We start from the raw sequence: 22,895 nt of genomic DNA on the forward strand, positions 1-22,895 counted from the left end.
GACACGCGCGTGTGAATCCGGGCGCTATTTGAACGACGCACGCACTGCTCAGCGTGGGCGGCGGCTGGGGGGCTGCTGTGTTGGTTTCGCTGTGGGTGCAGTCACGTGGACCAGGCTCGTGGATGTCACAGCAGGCGTGAGTGCAGGGCAGGGGTCACTGCTCTTGGCTTTAGAGCCTGGGGTCCCAGGAGCGGGCTGTTCACGTTTGTCTGTGCCACGTGTCTATACGTGGGGCGATGTCTTTAAAAGCTGGAAATCCTAACATGCTTGGCTTTTTCCCCCCCTCTTCCGGCTTCCTCTTACACCTGCTGAGTTCTCTGCTGAGTTTGTGTTTAGCCTGTTACACAGAGTATGAGTGTTAGCTCAGTGGAAATTACTGTGAAAAGCCGAAAAGGGAGAAGAAAACCTTCCACTTGTCCCCCTTGAGGGAGGAGGGATCTTCAGCCCCCAGCACCCAGCCCCCAGGTCCCAGTACCCAGCCCCCAGGTCCTAGCCCCCAGCACCGAGCCCACAGCTCCCAGGCCCTAGCACCTAGCCCCCAGCACCCAGCCCCCAGGTCCCAGTCCCCAGCCCGCAGCCCGCAGCACCCAGTCCCCAGCACCCAGCTCGGAGCCCCCGGCCTTGTGAGGATGTGTGCCCCTCCATGCCCGCCCCTGTCTCAGCTGTGCTCAGCGCCCCGTCCCTGGGCCTTCCGTTCACTTCAGCTGTGACGCCTGTCTACCCACACATGGGCTCCTAACTCGTATCTCACTGGGCAGCCAGCCTTCCTCGGACGCCGGCCTTCCGTGCTCTCGGCAGCAACCGTCAGGCCGTGAACGTGACCCCTCCTGCCGTCCTCTCGTTGGAGGCTGGTGCTCCAGGCCGCTGGGGCCGCGCGTGTGCTGGGCCGGGCTGTATCCCGAAATGAGCTCTCCCTGGGAGCCGAGGTGGGGGAACAGCCACGTTTTATATGAATGGGCCGGAGAGGCGCTCGAGGTTTTGCAGGAGGGAGGACCTTGGGCAGGAGAGGGGAAAGGGCTCGGCGGGCCGGGGATTCGGGAGAGCTTGCTCAGGACTCCGGCCACTTGGCGCCCGCGGAGGATCCTGGGGGGCCTCGCCCAGACGCCCCCGCGGGCCAGGGCTCCGGCTCCAGCCGCTGTGCGTGCGCGCTGCCCCGTCTCTGCAGCACCGCCTTCGGTCAGCGGCGGCTACTTCCCTGCAGGTTGTGTGTCCCCTCCCACCTCCCCTGTGCAGCCGGCAGCCATGCCCGGGCCCGCACACGTTCAGGAGGCCCTGCCTCCCGGGGCACCAGTCCTGGTGTGATCCCCGTCCTGGCTTAGCTCCTTCTCTGCTTACTCCAGCCCCTGCTCCTGAGACTTTCCCCTCAGTAAGCCTCCTGCAGCCACATCCTGGCTGCAGACTCTGCGAGGTGTTACAAAGACACCTGTCAGACTGCCCACTGTGCTCCTCCCACCGTTCAGACGTGCCCACCGTGCTCCCTCCCGCCGTTCAGACATGCCCACCATTGAGACGTGCCCACCGTGCTCCCTCCCGCGGTTCAGACGTGCCCGCCATGCTCCCTCCCGCTGTTGAGACGTGCCCACCGTTGAGAGGAGCCCACCGTGCTCCTCCCACTGTTCAGACGTGCCCACCGTGCTCCCTCCCGCTGTTCAGACTTGCCCACCGTGCTCCCTCCCGCGGTTCAGACGTGCCCACCGTGCTCCCTCCCGCCGTTCAGACGTGCCCACCGTGCTCCCTCCTGCCGTTGAGACGTGCCCACCGTGCTCCCTCCCGCGGTTCAGACGTGCCCACCGTGCTCCCTCCCGCGGTTCAGACGTGCCCACCGTGCTCCCTCCCGCCGTTCAGACGTGCCCACCGTTCAGACGTGCCCACCGTGCTCCCTCCCGCCGTTGAGACGTGCCCATCGTGCTCCCTCCCGTGGTTCAGACGTGCCCACCGTGCTCCCTCCCGCCGTTCAGACATGCCCACCATTGAGACGTGCCCACCGTGCTCCCTCCCGCGGTTCAGACGTGCCCACCGTGCTCCCTCCTGCCATTCAGACGTGCCCACCGTTGAGAGGAGCCCACCGTGCTCCTCCCACTGTTCAGACTTGCCCACCGTGCTCCCTCCCGCTGTTCAGACTTGCCCACCGTGCTCCCTCCCGCGGTTCAGACGTGCCCACCGTGCTCCCTCCCGCGGTTCAGACGTGCCCACCGTGCTCCCTCCCGCCGTTCAGACGTGCCCACCGTTCAGACGTGCCCACCGTGCTCCCTCCCGCCGTTGAGACGTGCCCATCGTGCTCCCTCCCGCCGTTCAGACATGCCCACCATTGAGACGTGCCCACCGTGCTCCCTCCCGCGGTTCAGACGTGCCCACCGTGCTCCCTCCCGCGGTTCAGACGTGCCCACTGTGCTCCCTCCTGCCGTTCAGACTTGCCCATGGTGCTCCCTCCCGCTGTTCAGACGTGCCCACCGTTGAGACGTGCCCACCGTGCTCCCTCCTGCCGTTCAGACTTGCCCATGGTGCTCCCTCCCACGGTTCAGACGTGCCCACCGTGCTCCCTCCTGCCGTTCAGATGTGCCCACCGTTCAGACGTGCCCACCGTGCTCCCTCCCGCCGTTGAGACGTGCCCACCGTTGAGAGGAGCCCACCGTGCTCCTCCCACTGTTCAGACGTGCCCACCGTGCTCCCTCCCGCCGTTGAGACGTGCCCACCGTTGAGAGGAGCCCACCGTGCTCCTCCCACTGTTCAGACGTGCCCACCATGCTCCCTCCCGCCGTTCAGACATGCCCACCATTGAGACGTGCCCACCGTGCTCCCTCCCACGGTTCAGACGTGCCCGCCGTGCTCCCTCCCGCTGTTGAGACGTGCCCACCGTTGAGAGGAGCCCACCGTGCTCCTCCCACTGTTCAGACGTGCCCACCGTGCTCCCTCCCGCCGTTCAGACATGCCCACCATTGAGACGTGCCCACCGTGCTCCCTCCCGCGGTTCAGACGTGCCCGCCGTGCTCCCTCCCGCTGTTGAGACGTGCCCACCATTGAGAGGAGCCCACCGTGCTCCTCCCACTGTTCAGACTTGCCCACCGTGCTCCCTCCCGCCGTTCAGACGTGCCCATCGTGCTCCCTCCTGCCGTTCAGACATGCCCGCTGTGCTCCCTCCTGCCATTCAGACATGCCCACCGTCCTCCCTCCTGCCGTTCAGACATGCCCACCATTGAGACGTGCCCACCGTGCTCCCTCCCGCGGTTCAGACGTGCCCACTGTGCTCCCTCCTGCCATTCAGACGTGCCCACCGTTGAGAGGAGCCCACCGTGCTCCCTCCCGCGGTTCAGACGTGTCCACCGTGCTCCCTCCTGCCATTCAGACGTGCCCACCGTTGAGAGGAGCCCACCGTTGAGAGGAGCCCACCGTGCTCCCTCCTGCCGTTCAGACGTGCCCACCGTGCTCCCTCCCGCTGTTGAGACGTGCCCACCGTTGAGAGGAGCCCACCCTGCTCCTCCCACTGTTCAGACGTGCCCACCGTGCTCCCTCCTGCTGTTGAGACGTGCCCACCATTGAGAGGAGCCCACCGTGCTCCCTCCCGCGGTTCAGACATGCCCACTGTGCTCCCTCCTGCCATTCAGACTTGCCCACCGTGCTCCCTCCCGCTGTTCGGACGTGCCCACCGTTCAGACGTGCCCACCGTGCTCCCTCCTGCCGTTCAGACATGCCCACCATTGAGACGTGCCCACCGTGCTCCCTCCCGCGGTTCAGACGTGCCCACTGTGCTCCCTCCTGCCATTCAGACTTGCCCATGGTGCTCCCTCCCGCTGTTCAGACGTGCCCACCGTTGAGACGTGCCCACCATCCTCCCTCCTGCCGTTCAGACATGCCCACCATTGAGACGTGCCCACCGTGCTCCCTCCTGTGGTTCAGACGTGCCCACTGTGCTCCCTCCTGCCATTCAGACTTGCCCACCGTGCTCCCTCCCGCGGTTCAGACGTGCCCACCGTTGAGACGTGCCCACCGTGCTCCCTCCCGCGGTTCAGACGTGCCCACTGTGCTCCCTCCTGCCATTCAGACTTGCCCACCGTGCTCCCTCCCGCTGTTCAGACGTGCCCACCATGCTCCCTCCCGCTGTTGAGACTGCCCACTGTGCTCCCTTCCATGGTTCAGACGTGCCCATCGTGCTCCCTCCCACGGTGCTCCCTCCCACCGTTCAGACGTGCCCACCATTGAGATGTGCCCACCGTGCTCCCTCCCACCAGGTGGCCTTTCTGTGAGCTCTTCCCTCTGCCTCGGATGTTGTTCCTGCTGCTGTTCGTCTAGTTAGCCCTCGTCTGCCCCCAGCTCTCAGCAGATGTCACCTCCTCTGGGAAGGTTTTCCTGGCTTCCCCGACCGAGTCAGCATCCCTGGTACGAGATCCCCCCCACCGTGTAGTGTCCCCTCTCACTGTACAGTGTCCCCCCCCCCACCGTGTGGTGTCCCCCCGCCATGCGGTGCGCCCCCTTGCAGTGTTCCCCCCACCATGTGGCGTCCCCCACCCGTGCGGCATCCCCCGCCGATGAATGGGTTGTTACGGTTGCAATCTGACATCTGTGTGTGTAGGTGTTTGTTGTGCGTCTTTCCCATTAGCGTGTAGCGTCCATAAGGATGGGAACTGGTCACCGCCGTATTCCCGGTGCCTAGACCGGTGCCTGGCCCGCGCTGGTGGAAGGAAGGAGTATTTGTGGAAGGGGCTGCCAACAAAGGACAGCTTGAGAGAAAGTGAAGCAGGGGACAGATCGCGGGGCCAATGCTGGCGGGTGCTCCGGAAAGGCCGGCGTGTCGAGGACGGGGAACGTACCCTTTGGGTCTGGTGAGTGGAGGTCCTGGCGGTCAAGGTCTTGCAGTGACGGAGGCTGGAGGCTGGGCCACGGCGTGGCGGGCAACTGGAGAAGGAGTGGACGTGGCCCCTCCTAGAAGGGCAGGGGGTCCAGAAAAAGGCCCTGGAGGCGGCGGGGGGAGCCCGACCCCTCCTCTCTAAAGCCTGGTTCCACTGCAGACATGCCCGCCGTGCCTCCTCCAGCGCATGCCGGTAAGCCAACGGGCCCGCTAGAGTCCTGGGGGTGGCAGGGAGGCCGGCCTTTTGTGGCCTCCCCAGGGCCGTGTGTGCCTGGAGCCTCCGCGCTGCCCTGGCGCGTCCTTCAGCACAGTGGCTCCCGTCCGGGTGGCTGGTGTCCCGTCCCACCGAGAGCGCCCCTGGGGACGGCGGGACTGGAGCCACGGGGCTTCTTCAAGGTCTAGAGCAGGAGGTAAGCTTGATGGACACGGGTCACTTCCGTGGAAGAATCAAACTGGGCGCTGAGGCCGGGACACGGCGATGTCCCAGTGCTAAGGTGCCGGGAGTGTGCAGACCGGCCTGTGCGTGGAATTGAATGACTTGTGGCCCTCAGACCCTACAGACCACCGGGTTCAGCAGCCACGCGTGTCACATGGCCAAATGCCAGCAAGGTAGCCACGGTCCTGTGACCTGACACCTCCAGGGACAGGAGCTCCTGCTTCCTAAGGCAGCCGATGCCATCGCGGCACAGCTCTCAACCGCGTTTTTGTAAAGGTCTCCTTTCTTCTCAAAATAGATCTCCCTTCACATTGAAAAAAGCCTTTCTTCGCCCCCGCGTATCCTTTCCTCCCTGTCGCCTCTCGTCGGCCCATCCCTCTGTAGGCTAATGGAAACAGAGCTACAGAATGTTTTGGTTGTCAGGTCAGGAACCTCAGTCCACACTGCATGTTTCTGGGGAGCAGACCCTGTGGCGTCTCTGGTCTCTGAGACGAGATGTCTGCCCTGCGAGAGGGGCCCTGGGCGGGAGAGGCAGGTAGGAGCCTCCCCGGCTGCCATCCAGGCTAAGGAAGGCCTGGCAGAGCCACGGCGGGTCCCGGAGAGGAAGCCGGCCATCGGGGAGCTCTGCATCCTCCGGGACCTGGCCTGCCTCCGTGGCCCTGCTGGACCCCATCACCGGAGGGAGTTGCTCCTTGGCACAGACGTGAGGCTGGATTTCAGAGGCAGCTGGAGTTGTCAGGGAATTACTCTCTCTGTAGTTGGAGATCCGTGAGGCGCGTCGTGGTGGTCAGTGTGCCACAGTCTCCTCTCTGTGTCTGCCTCAGAATGAAAAGGTGGCCTTGTTCCTCCTGGAGAGGGCTGTTGGTGACCGCAGATATGCACATGTTTGGGTCTAGGGTTCCCTTCACCTTGTTCGCTAGCTCTCCTCCCAGGCAGTCTGCTGCTTCTTCTGATTTTGTCTGCTGCTGGCCCTGAGGTGCCCCTCGGCTCCCACTGCGGGGGGCCCGGAGTGTCTCCGTCGGCACGGTACATTTGCTTCAAAGGGTTCTCCCACCCATTGTCCCATTGGACCCTCACCAGAACCTTGTCAGGTTTCCATTTTACGGATGAAGAGACCAAGACTTAAAAAAGCTAAAAGAGGGGCGCCTGGGTGGCTCAATAGGTTGAGCATCCGACTTCGGCTCAGGTCATGCTCTCATGGTTCGTGGGTTCGAGCCCCGCGTCGGGCTCTGTGCTGACAGCTTGGAGCCTGGAACCTGCTTCGGATTCTGTGTCTTCCTCTCCCTCTGCCCCTCCCCTGCTTGCGCTCTCTCTCTCTCTCAAAAATAAACGTTAAAAAAAATTTTTTAAAAAGAAAAGAACGGAGAGAGCCCCTCTCATCCCTTCCTTGCGGCGTGGAAGTCCTGCTCTGCCCATCAGGTACCAGGGCGGAAAGGGTCAGTTTCTGTTGTATTTGGCCAAGGATGCCCCAAAGCTTCAGAAACAGCTGTACCGGGGACCCGAGAGTAAACTCAAGGCCCCCTGACTTCTGCTCTGGTAATAATAGCTGTCACTATAGGAATGTAGTGATAGTAACAACTAACACTTTAAAAACCATATAACGGCTTACAAAGCGCCATTTGTGCAAACTGACTTACTGCATTTACTTTCTCTCCTGCTTGCAGGTTCTCTGCGCTCCAGAACCACAGGTGACCCTGCGGAGATGACCGTCCTCGAGGTCAGCAACGTGCGACCAATTTCACCTGATCACTGTGTGCAGAATCCGGAAAGCTTAGGTGTGGTCCCCAAGGGTAATCTCCAAAGGGTGCGTCTTCCGTGGCCCAGCTCGGATTTCAACCCCGCGTGCTTGCTCGTAGCGCCCCAGCCTCCACGTCACGTTCTTTACGAGTTAACGGTGCATTTACTGAAAGCAGAGTTAGCCCTCTGTTAGGACACACGTGTGACAGTGGGTTTCTGCCTGGCGCGATTCGATATACTGGCTATTAAGCCACCAAAAGACGGCTGAGGTCTAGGTGAGTATTCAAGTTTACTCAGACTAAGGCGGCCCCTACCATGTTTTTGCCAGGAAAGAGGCCGGGGAAGGCAGCCTGATTTGCATATGCAAATCCGATCACCATACTGTGTAAATACGTATCCCTCGTCCGTCGTCGCTTCTGTGGTCGGCAGCCCCACAGCGAGCGTCCGTGCCGGCCAGGCCTGTTCCTGAGCCAGGAAAGAGACTTCTCCACACGTCATCCAGCTTCTGTGCAAGTGCAGTCTTAGCAGGGCGAATTGGAGGCTGAGTGTGTGCGTGTGTGACGGGTATGGGTGTGTGCGAGTGTGAGAGTGTGTGTGAGTGAGTGTGTATGCGTGTGTGTGACGGGCATGAATTCAAAGTGACACCGTTTAGTGGAAAGGCTGATTTATGTTCCCTCCTGCCTTGAGAACGCTAATTAGGATAATGGGAGAGCCTTTCTGGTTTGGAAAAGCGTTCGAAGGAGGTCGGGGAGGACTTTTTGTCTCCTCTCTCAGGCCTCCTGCCCCTCAGCTGTGGCCCGTGGGCTCACGGGGTGACACAGGGGAGGACAGGTGGCTGTTAGGGACACTTTGTAGACTCCAGGGCGCCTGCCGACATCACGGGGGCAGAGAGCTCACCACGTCTCCTGGTCGGTAGAGTCCACTTTGATCAACGTGTCCACGAATCAAAGTCCTGTCGTTCAGACCAAAAGAAGTAACACCAGGGCGCATAGGACGTATGACAGGACAATCCTTACAAAATTCCAGCTGCCGTTTGGGACTAGGACAAGCTGGTCCTAAAATCCAAATAGAAACGCAAAGAACCCAAAATAGGCACAGAGAATTTATCGAAGAACTCACACTTCCCAGACTCAAACTTACTACAAAATGACACAAATCAAAAGAGTGTGACGCTAACACAAGGGTAAGTATACAAATTAATGGGATATAGTCGACATTCCAGAAATAAAGCCTCACGTTTATGGTCAACTGAGATGTGACAAGGATGCTAAGACAACTCAAAGGGGGAAGGAGAGTCTTTTCGACAAATGCCGCGGGGACAGCTGGACAGCTCACACTGAAGAATGAGGTTGGACCCCTGCCTCAAAGCCCTGGCAAAAATTAACTGGAAAGGAATAGACGTAAGCACTTTAATTATAAAACTCTTAGAGGAAAACATAGGAATAAGTCTTCCTGATGTTGGATCGGGAAATGGTTTTACAGATACAAAGCCAAAAGCAAATGTGACCAAAGAAAATACGGGTATTTTGGACTCGCAGAGATTTTTAGTGCTTCGGAGGGCACTATTAAGAGAGTGAAGGATGGAGGAAAATATTTGCCAGTCAGGCGTGACAGGACTGGTTTTCGGAACTCTTAGGCCCGCGTAACAAAAAGACAAAAAAGGGCAAAGGATCTGAAGAGACTTTTCTCCAAATAAGATGTGTAAATGGCCAGTGAGCACAGGTGTTCACCTCGCTGACTATTAGAGAAATCAAAGTCAAGACCAAAATGAATGACTGTTTCACAGCCATTAGTGCTTCTAAAGTAGAACACTCAGGTAATTACAAGTGTTGGTGAGGATGTGCCGAAATTGGCACCCCCATTCGCTGCCGACAGGGATACAAACACGGCTCAGGACGTTAACTATAGAGTCGTTACTTGACCCGCAGGTAGGAGACAGGACAGACCCGCACAAACGCTGTAACGTGAATGTACATAGATAACGTGTAGTGTGTAAACGGCCACGGTGTATAAGCAGTCCCGATACGAATCAATTGGGGAACGGGCAAACACAGCGTAATCTGTCCGTACGGTAGAACGTTATTCGGTAGTACGTGGGAAAGTTGATTCACGCTCCAACGTGGATGAGCCCTAAAACATTACCCTGAGTGAGAGAATCCAGACACAGAAGGCTGACTGTTGTATGATCCCGTTTATAAGAAGTCCTCAGGCGGGGACCTCTGTAGACACAGAAGGTGTAGCAGCAGCTGGGGAGGCTGGGGCTGGGGTATGGTGGGTATTTGCAGAGGCGTTAAAATGTTCTGAAATTTCCTGTGCTGTTGGTTGCACAACTCTGAATATACTAACTGAATTGTACAATTTAAATTGGTGAATTGTATGGTATGTGGATTATTTCTCAATGACACTGTTAAAACAGGGTGCAAAGGTAAAGGCCCCTTGTCTCTCCTTCCCCGTGTCTTCCCTCCTTTCAGAAATAAGGGTGGCTGTCGGTGGCACCAAATCCCGTTAAGTAAGTTTGTAAAGTTCCTAAGCTGTGACTTGAAAGCCGCCCCTGTGACTCCTTTGCGGGGAGGCGTCTTTATCTGAGGGTCCCATGCAGGGCCACCCTCAGGGGAGGCCTGTCACTGGCTGCTGGGAAGGGACCAAGGATGGATGAAGGAGCAGGCGTGCGTTCAAAGCTGGTGAGACCCAGAGCTGAGATTTCAGGAGTTGGGTGTTTAGGAGGTCCTGAGGGTGTCCTGATCCTTGCGTCCGGGCGGCTTGGCTCCCTGGGACTGGTTCTGTTTTGGGGAGGAAGTGAGTGGGGAGAGGTGTCAGTGAGGCTGAGAGAGCAGAGGGCCGGGGTCCTGGAGCAGAGGTGGCCCTGAGAACCCACAGCCGCCAGGATCCACAGACACCGTGATCCCTCTCAGGGCTGGAAAGAGAGAGTTTGCATCAGGCTTGCCTAAATCTTGAGACAAGGTGACCCTAAGATGGGGTTCACGTGCTGGTGAAGTTCTTAGTCCAGAGCAGGCTGTGAACAGGTGCCCTTTCCGCTGGGTCTCCCCTGGGGGGGGGGGGCTTCTGCTGCAGCAGCGTGGCCCCTGCTCTCCACCCCTCCTTCTGTCCCCACCAGAAGCTCAGAGAACATAGTGGCTGACGCTCCGTCTGGACAAAAGCTTGCCACGGTTTCTGCCCAGCCAGGACCTGTCTCTAAAGAACCTCATCCGCAGCTTCAAAAACGTTTGGGGGCATCTGGGCGGCTCAGTAGGTTGAGCGTCTGCCTCTTGATCTCGGCTCAGGTCACGATCTCACGGTTCGTGAGTTCGAGCCCCGCGTCGGGCTCTGTGCTGACAGCATGGAGACTGGAGCCTGCTTCGGATTCTCTGTCTCCCTCTCTCTCTGCCACTCCCCACCCTCTCTCTTAAAAAAAACTAAAAAAGAGTTTGGGAGTCAGACAGGATCGGCATCACCGTCAGCCAGCCTCCCGGACCCTTGGGTATCTTGTCTTCTCCCTTTGACAACAACCCGTGACCCTTTATGCTGTACGAATCTTCGTTACTGTAGTCACTTCACGTCTGGCTCCTGTCGGACGCTTCTGGACGGGGCTGCACTTCTCCCGGACACATCAGTCACGACGGGGTGACCCAGGGAGGCTTGCCGCTGGTTCGGCCGTTCCTTGTACCGTTTCTGTAGGCTGTTCCGTGTCCTTGCTGGGGCCGTTTCCAGGGACAGAGTGGACGTTTGCAAGCCCTTCAGATGAGTCAGGCCCTTGACTCCACATTTACCCTGGAAAAGACGCAGGGCTCCCGTGTGGACTTTGTCTGCACCAGAGGTGGTCAATGGGGGCAGTGGCGCCCCTGGGGAGCACTGTCGACGTCTGCAGACATGTGGGAATGCCAGAGCTCGAGAAGGGGCTCTGGTGTCTGGTGGGTAGAGGCCAGGAATGCTGCTAGAAGTCCCATAGTGCACGGGGCTGAGAACTCCAAGCCTTGGGGTGTGTGTGTGTGTGTGTGTGTGTGTGTGTGTGTGTGTGTGTGTCTGCTCACAAGTGACCGACACCAGGGGTCTTGACTGGCTGGGATTTTAGGGCTTGGATGTGAGGAAACAGGGATACAAGCAAACACCGACTTTGCAGTAAGACAGATGAAGATATTAAAGAGGGAATATCAACCTCTCTGGTCAACGTGGAAGAACTTTCTATTCCTAGTGGAAAACAAACTAGCGAAACTGAAAACCGCCACCTTGGGGCTTCCAGGCAAGTCCACAAAGAACAAAACCAACATGGTAGGCCCCCCAGCGCCGTCACCCACCCCCCTGGCAAACTAGGACTTCCCTTGTTTAAAAGGCTGTCTAGACAATGGTGTCTGCAGACGTGTTTCGCACTATGAGGGACACTTTGGTTCTGAAGAATGATGCTTAATTACTCTCCAGGCACTATGCTAATTTCTCAGTGGGGCATATTGGAAATTCTGTTTACTCTCAGCAAACGTGATTGGCCGGCATTCTCAGCGATGTCACTTCAGACGGGGGCTCATTAAATTCTGGCTGAATAACCAAAGCATCGGCTTAACAGAACTACCTTTCCGATGACTCATCTACTCAGCTACTTGGTTTAATTAAACATAAACGTGTGCAGCTTCAAACGCTTATATTTGGCTTTCCCTTCAAGACTCTGGCCGGGACCCTAATTTGGCAATTACCCGTGGCAAGGAGCAAGGGGATGTCGGCATCTGGTCCCAAATGCCCATCCAGCCAGGGGCAGGTCCCCATATTCCCCAGAGCCTTTGCACGGGCATCTGGATGCATGAGTGCCAAGGGCTCGGGGTGAAGAACCCATAGGCCAGGCCCACCTTCTCCCCCGGGATCCTCCTGAGACGTCCCTCGCCCATTAGCTTGGTCACCATTGGGCGTTTGATGACCCCCCTTTCATTGGGCATTTGATGACCCCCTTTCATTGGGCGTTTGATGACCCCCTTTCATTGGGCGTTTGATGACCCCCTTTCATTGGGCGTTTGATGACCCCCTTTCATTGGGCGTTTGATGACCCCCTTTCATTGGGCGTTTGATGACCCCCTTTCTGCTGTCTGCAGGGAAAGACCAAGACCAGGACCCCGGCTGCTGTCACCGGTGTGGCTGCCTTTCCTACTCTGTGCTGGAAACAGGTCTCTTGAAACATGAACATGGTCTCTGAGCCAGACCCAGGCGAGCCTGTTCTGTTGTCGGGCCCAAACTTGGCCAGAATGGCGAGGTGTCCTCACCTGAGAGTGTGGGGGGCAGGGTCTCGTGCCAGCTGGGGGCTCTGCCTTTCCAGAATTAAGCCCGGCAAAGCGCTTCGACGCACACCCCTTCAGGTCGGCATCGCAGCCCTCCCTGGACCACAGCTTTGTAGCCCTCGGTCCGTGCACGTAGCTGCCGGGGTCCTTGAAGCTGCTTCCTCTCCCCCCCAGCTGAGGACCTGCCTCTTCTCCCCTCCCCGCCCCGTCGTCCAGCTCTTGCCTCTCGGACCAGATCCAGCACTTTCTCTGCGTTCCTGAAGCCAGCGTCCACAGACCCGTCCTCTGTCTTCTACGTCCACCAAGCTGCCTGTGGATTGTGTGATTTATGGAAACACGTCGCCCACACGAGAGGTGAAGCTCCAAGTAGCTCAGGACAAGCTGAGATTGTACTCAGCAAAACAGCCAGCAGCCAAGAGCAATTTTAGTTTTTTTTAATTTTTTAATGTTTATTTATTTAAAAAAAATTTTTTTTTTCAACGTTTATTTATTTTTATTTTTTTTTGGGACAGAGAGAGACAGAGCATGAACGGGAGAGGGGCAGAGAGAGAGGGAGACACAGAATCGGAAACAGGCTCCAGGCTCTGAGCCATCAGCCCAGAGCCCAATGCGGGGCTCGAACTCCCGGACCGCGAGATCGTGACCTGGCTGAAGTCGGACGCTTAACCGACTGCGCCACCCAGGCGCCCCTAATGTTTATTTATTTTTGAGGGACAGAGACACAGAGCGCGAGCAGAGGAGGGGCAGAGAGAGAGGGAGACACAGAATCTGAAACAGGCTCCAGGCTCCGAGCCGTCAGCACAGAGCCCGATGCGGGGCTCGAACTCACAGACCGTGAGCTCACGACCTGAGCCGAAGTCGGACACTCAACCGAATGAGCCACCCAGGTGTCCCCAGCCAAGAGCAATTTTTAAAAACTTGCCATTGTGCTCCTGTCTGTGGACGTTGATGGGAACCCGGTGAGCCGTCCACAGAAGCAGTTCTTTCCTGGAGATCACGCGTGGGTACTGGGATCTGGGCTGGGGAGGCGCGTCTAGAGGCTACCCGGCAGACACGGGGAGGGTGACCACGGCTGGCTGCAGCAAGTCCCAGGTGTCATGGCTGATCCCTACCTGCGCCTCTGCGGACAGTCCCTTTATCAGTCCGTCTTCAGATGACCCGGTCCCGGTGTGTCCTGTGCGTCCGGCCGGGGCTCTGCCTGATGCCGGAGTTAGTCACGTTCTCTCTACACCCTCGCGGCGCCTTGTGCCCACCCCTGCTTCCGCACACACCACGCCGTCTCGTAGGACCCGATTCCGTGCTGGTGTTCCTGAGAGAGCTGTGAACTCCGGGGGACAGGGACAGCGTCTCGGGGCCAAGAAACTGTCTGGGGGTGTCTTTGCGGATGCAGGAGATGAGGCGGACGGTGCCCTGGGCAGGTGGCCGTGCCGCACGTGGGCGGGGGTGTCTCCCACGAGGCAGGGGTGGGGAGCGGGTCCAGATTCGGGAGCAGGACTGTCGGCCGTGCGCCTAGTGTGCCCGCCCAGGAGCCAGACGGTCTGCGTTTGGAGCCGACTTCATCGGCTCACCGGTTGTGTGCCTTTCCCCGCCCAGGTTTCTGTGCCCATCGTACGGTCATGAAACAGTGCCCACCTCGCAGGATCGACGTGTAGATGGGGTGTGATGCCACGTGCGGGCGCATGGTGAGCCCTCGGTCGCCGTGAGCTTGAGCATAAGCAGTGCTCCCAGGGTTCAGGTGCAGGCCGGGGCACAGAGGGGTCTGGGCTCTCAGGTCAGCTGTGTCGTGTGGCCGCGACAAGTCGGTTCTGTCCTCTGGGTCCGGAGAGCGCTTCTGGGCCGACTTTCTCGCACCTACTGGCCGAACAGTTGTATCCGAGCTAGTCTTCGTGGGTTTCTGTAGGTAGAATGGTCCCTCTCCTCTCCCCGTGTCACTGCCGGAGCCCCTGAGCCCTGGGACGCGGTTTCTGCCCGTCTCTCACTCTTTGTTTGCTCAGCACTTGGGGACAGAGGTGGCCGTCCCCGGGCTAGGACCTGTGTTCTGCGTCTCCGTCTGTCCTGGAGTCTTGTGACCTCCTGCCTTCTCTCTGCCTCCCATGCGTGATAAGGCACCCAGGACGGGTGTGGCCCCCATAGGGCAGGGTGGGAGTGGGGTGGGGGGGGCCCCCACAGGGCAGGGTGGAGGTAGGGTGGGTGTGGCACCCCCACGGTGGGGGGGGAGCCAGGGCAGGGTGGAGGTGGGGGGGGTGGCCCCTAGAAGGTAGGGTGCAGGTGGGGCGGGGGTGGCCCCCACAGGGCAGGGTGGGGTGGGGCGGGACGAGGCAGCCCGCAGTTACCAGTGGTCCTGCGCAGCCGGGTGGGGGGAACGCTCTCCTGCAGGCCCACGTGGGACGTTCCCGTCCTGCCCGACCGCGCCGACCCCGCCAGCACTGAGGCAGGTACTTCGGTTCCCGGAGATTCCCGTGTCTACTTCTCACAACGTGGAACAGAGAGGGGCGTGGACAGGTGTCGCCCTCAGTCTCCAGCGCACGCTGGGCTGACTGGGGAACGCTCTTCGCGGCCCCAAGGACAGTGACCAGAATCCTACCTGGCAAGGCCTGACGGGCACAGCCGGTGGAAGTGTTCGTGACGCTGCCTGGGGTGTGTGGCCCGGGGCCGCGTGTCCCGACTGGTGTTTGTAGGCGAGCCGTGGGTTCGGTGGATGCTGGCCGCACGGGCTGCACGGATGGGCCTGTGGGCCAGGCAGCTGCCCAAGCAAGGCTCTGCCTCGTGCCCACCTTGGGGCGAGCCGGGGACCCCCTGAGCGTGCCGGCTGAGGGGGGCCCCTCTCTGGGCGGGAGGCTCGTCTGAGGGAAGGGCCTCTGAAGAAGCGGCTTCACTCCTTGGGACCTTCAGCATCCCACGCGGGGAGGGCAGTCAGTCCTTCCTCCTGGACTGCGGGGGAGGCGGGTGATGGGGCCTTGGGCTCAAGTGCGCTCACTGAACCCCAGTGTTCACGGGCTCGCTCTGCTGAGCGCTGGGGGGTGGCAGGTAAGTGCGCGTTGTGGTTCCTTCCTCCTTCATCCTCTCCGACCTGGTTAAGGGACTGGTGTCCGGCAGGAACTTTCCCCCTCCCGTCGGAGCGGAGAAGCTGGAGCAGGGCAGGGGAGAGTCAAAGCCGAAAGGCGAGCACGTGGCAGAAGGTGTGGCCTATCCTCGGGGTTCCGAGGGAGCCCCCCTGGGGCCGAGGGACTGTTGGCTGTGTGCCCGGTCGGGGAGGAGGACCCGGGAGCACCAGTGCACCCTCGAGGCCTATTTCATCCCCTGAATCCCCCAGCGAACGCTCACGGGTGGGAACTGCAGACAAGCCTTGCACATGGCGGGCATCCCGGCGGGATCGAGACGGAAGGGTTTCTCTTCCCTCCCATGATTCCTCTGTGGCCCTGAGACGCCCCTGAGTCTCTACTAGAGGGCTTGCTCACGCAGGAATGTGGGTACGGGGACCCCTGAGTGCAGCTTTCTGCAGACCTAGCGTGCCCGGGCTGCTTGCTCCAGAGTCGGGGGGGTGACGGCGGCCGAGCGCCGGCGATTGTGTTCCGTGTCCCGCCTGCTCGCGGGCTCTAGGGTGTGGGGCTGGGAGAGAGAGACCGCAGGGACTGCCAGCTGCCGACAGACGCCCCTCCGTGCCCAACCTCCGATGGCCGGACGGACGGACTGGGGAGAGAAACAGTTGTCAGGGTTCGCACCGACACTCGGGCATGAGAGAAGGGGACTTGTTTTTGTGCGTCGGGCTTTCCTGGGAAGTGAGATGGGAAGGGGTCCGGGGCTCCATGTAGGTGACAGGCTTTGTAGCTCCTGGAGCCATTCTCTCGTCGCCTCCAGGGGCCCGTCTGCACCGTGTGGCTCCGTGTAATTCAGCATCACAGCGGGAACAGCGTGTGCCTTCTGGCCTGCAGGTCACAGTGGCCTTTGGTTAACGTGTCGTGTGGGGCCACCTCAGCGTCTTTCGAGGGGCAGAAGGTGAACAGCCCGTCCCTGGTCCCAAAGGAGAGGTTGGTGTCCGCAGGGAGGGGGGCAGGCCTGTGCCTCTGCACAGGGGCCCTCGCACGCCTGCTTGACCACAGGCTTCCGTGCTGAGCCCAGAGGGCAGAGAGTGAGGCGTGTAAGAGGGGCCAGCTTGTCCCCTGGGAACCTCGTGTTGTGGAGTGTTGGGGACCTGGGGGGGGGGGAGGTGACTCACGGGGCTGGATTCCCCGGCCTGGAAGGGGTGCTCCTGGCCGGCTACCGGAATTGCTGCCGTGGCCTCCTCTGTGTCACAAGTCCACCGGGAGGCGTCCAGCCGTGGACACCTGTGGCTAGGAGGGCGTCTAACTCACGGGGAAGGAGAGCCCACCGCCATCAGGCTGGCACGCTGATCCCCAGCCGAGTTCCGTGGGTCTCCCGGCTGGAAGAGGGAGAGTTAACGAGCTCTCTCAGTCCCGCACTCGTTCTCCCTTCCATGTGGCCCCGGCCTCACGGGCAGTGCTCCAGCCATGGGGCCACGTGTGGTGTGGCCTGCACACAGCCTTGCCAGTGCCCTGCACAGGCCACTCCTGTGCCGAGGGGCACGAGCTGTGAGGGCGTGTGGATGGGCCTTCTGGAGGCCAGCTTGGTTGGTGCCTGGTCCGCAGTTGGCACTCAAAGACCAATTACGGAGCCACTGTTCCCTAAAATTCCAGAGAGGGGGCTGCACGTGTCTTTGGAGGGGGGGCCGCACATGTCTTTGGAGGGGGGACCGCACGTGTCTTTGGAGGGGGGACCGCACGTGTCTTTGGAGGGGGGGCCGCACGTGTCTTTGGAGGGGGGGCCGCACGTGTCTTTGGAGGGGGGACCACACGTGTCTTTGGAGGGGGGGCCGCACGTGTCTGTGCTGGAGACATCTTACAAAACAGTGAGACTCCTCCACGTGCCCAACCTGAAATTTGTGAATATTTGATCGATTTTTCCCATTCTGCCAGGTCTTACCCATGGTTTGAGAACTCACTGGTTAATCTGAGAAGGAACTTTCCAGATGCAGAAGTGAAGGAGCCGCCACCCTGGCACTATTCCCGCCTGGGCCCTGGGACTCGGCTCCGGGGAGGGACGGGGCGTGAAGCATCCTCGTGCTTTCTCTGTGGGTCGCATGCCGACACGGTGATATTCGGGTTCATCGTGTTAAATAAAATGCGTATCAGTACTTGTTTCCTGTTTCACCTGTTTCTTTTCTCCTTTTCTGTCTTTCTTTTTTTGTTTTTTCATTTTTAGAGAGAGCATGTGTGCAGGGGAGGTGCAGAGAGAGAGAGAGAAAGTGAGAGAGGGAATCCTAAGCAGGCTCTGGGCTGTCAGCACAGAGCCTGACGTGGGGCTCGATCCTATGACTGTGAGATCATGACCTGAGCGGAAATCAAGAGTCGGACACTCAACTGACTGAGCCACCGGGCGCCCTTGTGTTGTTGTTGTTGTTGTTGTTGTTGTTTTTACCTTTTTAACAAAATGCGGCTGCTGGAAAATTGTAAATGAACGTGTGGCCATCGGACGGGGCCGTCTTAACACTTCAGGTGTCTCCCCATCGTGGGCCGTTTCCGGGGACCAGGACGGCACCGGTTTGCACCATGTCCTCACCGTTCTCTGCCCTTGCGTCACTCCTGTTAGCGTGGGCTCCACGCTGCGCATGGTCACTGCCACACTCTGTGAGTCTCATGACTGGGTGGAGGAAGGGACCTGGCCCCCGAGTCCCGCCAGCAGGAATCAGCCTGAGTGTGCGCACGGCCGTGACGCTGCGGCTGGGTGAGGGTGAGCGGGACTCCAGCGGCCAGTGTGAACGTCCCGTACGTGACTCATGGCCCTGACCTAGGCGCGCTGGAGGGGGATGGGCACAAATGCTCACTTCTCCGCTGATGGAGACGTTGGGTGTTTTTAACTTCACGGCTGAGCTGCATCTTGAAAATAATCAGAGAAGGAACCGGGCTCTGTGTCCAGGCACACAGCCAGGAGGGGTGCCGCATACGACACGGGACGAGGGCGTCGCCTTTGGAACGGTGACCCGGTGCCCCAACCGTGGCTCCTGCACGCTCAGTAGGCTGCTGAGCTCCGGTCACGACACGGCAGTTTAAATGGCCCGATTTTTCTTCACCAGAGTTTACTTAACACGGACTCATTGAGGTGGAAATCTATTTGTACAGAATTACGTACAGTTTGTTGGTTTTTTAAAAAAGGCTCTGCTTATACGAAGGCACTTAATGGGCCCAAATGAGCCGGCCTCAGAAGCCCGAATCGTCTCTCGGGTCTCGTCTCATCAGTGCCCTGCTAATGCGCGGTGACATGTTTCCTCATTCCTCCTGTTTTCCTGCCGCTGCCCTAATTTCTGGTTTAGTCCACACACTGGACACCCTTGTCCTTTTTCTGCCTGGCATCTCGTGCCGTGTCTTAGTGGGACAGGGTACCTCCTTCCTACTACAGAGGCCAAAACCTCTAGACGTTTGCTGTCCTGCGTCCTGGGAGCCGGGGCGCCCTCCGTCGTGTGGCCCGGGCCTGTCCAAGCACCTGTTCACGCCGGAGACTGTGAGGCTGGGGCCAACGAGGCAGGGAAGTAGGGGGCGTAGGCTCACCCGCTGACAGTGACGCCCAGTGTCTCCGCGAGACCGTGACATGAACGGTCCCAGCAGGCAGCAGGGGCCAGCGGCGGTGACACAGGTGGGGCGGTGATGGCCCGGGCTGGAGCCCTAATGTACTGAGGCCCTTCCCGCAAACTCGCTCCCAGCACCTCTTGCCCCCGTACCTTTCCCTGCATTTTTAAAAGGCTGCATTTGCCATCTTTTGACACACTGTGTTATTTACGTATTTTTCATATTTACTGCTAATATGTGTCCAGAGTGAAGTCCACGGGATGAGCACTTCTGTCTGTTTTGTGTGCCCACGTGTCCCAAGTACGTGTCCCAAGTACATGGCCCGTGTAGGCACTCAGTCCGTACTTGTTAAGTGACATGTTGGTGGCAGGAAGGATGGGGTGGAGGCGGCCGGGCCTCCCTCTGCTTTCTTCTGAACCCCGACCTCCGGAATCTGCCGCTGCCCACATGTTCCCATTCGTCCCCTTCCCCCTTAACTTAACCAGAATCGGTAGCAGCCGTTTGCAGGCAAGCTCTGCAGGGGCGTGGGGTCACATCCCGAAACTTGCAAACGGCTGGGGCTCGTTTTGTCCCCAGGGACGATCTGGCCATTTCCAGAGTCAGCTTTTTGTCACTACGTCCGGGACGTGCTGCTGGCGTCCAGCGGGGGAGGCCGGGGAGGCTGCTGAACGTCTCACACAGCAAAGGCTGGCCTGGAGGGTGGTCCCCTGGCAAGTGAAGGAACCTGGCCGCGACCCCTATAGTTTCAAGGTCACACTCACCACGGGTGGAAATAGAATCAGAGAACAAGTAAGGCATGTGACACAGAAGCTGATGCTGTCACACAGGAGACTTAAAATAACAATGCTTCCTGTGTTAAAGGGTTAATGGAAAAGATGGGCAACGTGCATGAACAGACAGTGATTTAACCTGAGAAGCCGACCAGTGAGAGTAACCAAGTGAAAATGGGAGAATTGAAAAGCATAGTAACAAGGATAAAGAACGCCTTCTTTGGGCTCACTCGTAGACTCAACACAGCCAAGGGAAATAATCACTGAGTCTGAAGGTAGGGTAATAAGAATTACCTGAGTGAATAGAAAGGGAAAAGAGTGGGGCGAGGGGCAGACCAGATCACGCTAGACCCTCATACAGCAGCATCGGTGGCATACCACAGCTGGCTGGCATTGACTTATGGAAGCCAGTTACGCACCTCTTTCCTGCTCTTTGTTCAGTGGCAAAGAACCGCGTTGAAATCCACGAGGACGCAGTTGTTTATACCAATGCCACAAATAGCATAAATGCCACCAATCAGGGCTTTTTCTCCCCTGGACAGCTGCTGTCACACACTGACCAGCACACCACTGGACACACGCACTTGGATTCCCAGACTGGCAAGGGGGAGGCCAGGGAGCAGAAAAAAACGGTGACAAGAAATTTCAAACTTAATGACAAACAGGTCTGGGAACAAATACCTGGTCTGGGAAGTTCAGAGACCACCGAGGAAAAGAAAACAAAACCATCTAGGTGTACTATCTCCAAAGTACCGAAAACCGAAGACTAAGACAAAATCTCAAAGGCAGCCAGAGAAAAAAGGCGCATTACACAAAGAAGATATTTGTACAAAGATAATCATTACAGCCGATTTCTTATCAGAAAATATGTGAATCGGGACGACGAAGCAGCATCGCCTGGCGCTGAAAGAAAAAAATAATATCGTCAGGGCAGAATGCTGCACCCAGCAACATGTCTTTCAAAAACGCAAGGGAAATAAAGACTTCCTCATAGAAAAAACCCGAGAGGATTAGTTTTTGGAATACTTGAACTACAAGAAACGCCAAGGAAATTCTTCCGGAAGGAATATGGTATCAGTACCAGACGGAAACTTGAATCTATCCAGAGAAATAAAGATCATTCGAAATGGAGTAAAGTGAGAGAAAGTGGAAAATTAATTTTTCCCTAAAAGATAATTGATATCTAAAGCAAAAATAGTAGAAACGTATTGTGTGTTTCTGATATAGGTAAAAGTAAAATGTATAACAACAATGGCACAAAACATGAGAAGGAGAAATTGAGAGTATGACATTGTAAAAGGCTCACATTACGTGTGAAGCCATATTATGTTATTCACAGTTACACTTGAACTCAGATGTATATTGTAAATCCTAGTGGAATCACTAGAAACCTTAAATTTGTTTAAATTAAACATTAAAAAATAGATACAAGTAATAAGACAATAGTGGAGATAGGACAGAATCATAAAAAAATAAAAAATGAAATTAAGTATACAGTTCCATTGACAATAGCATGAAAAGAATAAATTTAGAAACACATTCATGGAACGCCTGGCTGACTCAGTCGGTTACGATCGGCTCAGGTCATGATCTCATGGTTCGTGAGTTCGAGCCCCGTGCCAGGCTCTGTGCTGACCGCTCCCTCTCTACTGTGTCTCTCTCTCTCTCTACTCCTCCCCTGCTCCCACACTCTCTCTCAAAAATGAACAAACGTTAAAAACAATTTAAAAAAAGAGACATTCATGATTTAGGATTGTATAATTTATACAATTATATAATAACACGTATTAAGTAATATGTACATAATATAATATCATTATACGTTATATTATTAATTAATATTAATATACTTATCACTATTATATTAGTAAAAGAAAGGCAATATTTGTGTGCTGGGAGGACAAAATACTGCTTAGGGACAAATGAAGGTCTCCATCAACGAAGAGACATTTGTGTCTGTGGGCTGGAACTCAACATGTTGGACGGCACTCTCCTCATCAGTATAATCCACATCAAAATTCCATTGGATCTTTTTTTTCCAGAAGTTGATAAGAAGATCCTGAAACTTATATGGAAATGCACAAACATTTTGAATAGTCAAGACAATTTTGAAAACAAAACAAAACAAAACAAAAGTTGGAGAGTTTTTATTTCCTGACTTCAAAACGCCCTTTACAGATCTTGTTACCAAGATAGTGTCGAACTAGAATCAGGACACACATATCAATCAACTGACCAGGATTAGGAGTCTAGAACTTAATCCTTACGTCCACAGTAGATTCAGTGTTTTACAAAAGTGTGAAAGCGGGTGTCTGGGGAAGGGACAGTCTGCTGGACGGCTGGCTCTGGGACAGTTAGACGCTCACATGCTAATCGCCCAAGGTCTGCAGCTTACCTTAGGGTTTGCTCTTGGTGTACGTTCTGTGTGTTGAGACAAACGTATAATGACATTTATCCATCACTATAGTGTTACGCAGAGTATTTGCGCCACCCTAAAACGCCTCTGTGTTCTGCCTTGACTGCCACCACTGGCAGTGACTGACTCATTCGTTGTCTCCGCGCTCTTACTTTGTCTGGAATGTCGATTTTGTTGGAATCTTAGGGGGTTGGCCTTTTCAGATTGACTTCTTGCGCCGAGTAATACGCATTTAAGTTTCCTCCGTGTCTTTTGAGCCTGATGGTCATTTGTTTTTAGTGCTGAGTCATATTCCGTTGTCTAGATGGAGACGGTTTATTAATCCACTCACCCGCTGAAGGACATCTTCGTTGCTCCCAAGTTTCGGCGATTATGAACAAAGCTGCCGTAGACATCCGCGTGCAGGTTTTCGTGTGGATGTGAGTTTTCAGCTCCTTTGGGTAAACGCCATGGAGCGTGATTGCCGGATTGTGTGTAAGAGTGTGTGCGCTTTTGTCAGAAACTGCCGACTGTCTTCCCAAGGGGCCGCCCCATGTTCCCGCCAGCGGAGAATGGGGGTTCCTGTCGCTGCACGTCCCCGTCAGCGTCTGGTGTTGTCATGGTTCCAGATTTTGGCCATTCTTCCAGATGCGTGGTGGTGGCTCCCTCATGTTTTCGTTTGCGTTTCCCTGGTGACCTGTGACGTGGAACATCGCTCTGTATGCTTACGGGGCGTCATGTATCTTCCGCGGTGGGGCGTCTGTTAAGGTGTTTGGCCCACTTGTAATGGATTGTCCGTTTTCTTATCGTTGAGTTTTAAGAGTTCTTTGTGTGTTTTG

The 22,895-nt window shown here is 57.0% G+C and overlaps 1 protein-coding gene across 5 annotated transcripts in view; it reads left to right on the plus strand.

Annotated features, from left to right (window-relative positions):
• MTHFS (methenyltetrahydrofolate synthetase) overlaps nucleotides 1–22,895 on the plus strand; it is a 122,821-nt gene that overhangs the window by 74,136 nt on the left and 25,790 nt on the right. For 3 of the 5 annotated variants that reach the window (XM_047086515.1, XM_047086513.1, XM_047086514.1), the window contains exon 3: nucleotides 6,944–7,083. In XM_047086515.1, the coding sequence (XP_046942471.1) occupies nucleotides 6,944–7,083 (140 nt within the window). Of the gene's footprint in view, nucleotides 1–6,943; nucleotides 7,292–22,895 lie in introns of all 5 variants that reach the window. The other 2 variants (XR_006963347.1, XR_006963348.1) reach the window with 2 other exon arrangements.

Source organism: Lynx rufus, unplaced genomic scaffold (assembly GCF_022079265.1).
Source record: "Lynx rufus isolate CCGP_SWC_20201006 ecotype Redwood Valley unplaced genomic scaffold, mLynRuf1.p SCAF_21, whole genome shotgun sequence".
NCBI lineage: Eukaryota > Metazoa > Chordata > Mammalia > Carnivora > Felidae > Lynx > Lynx rufus.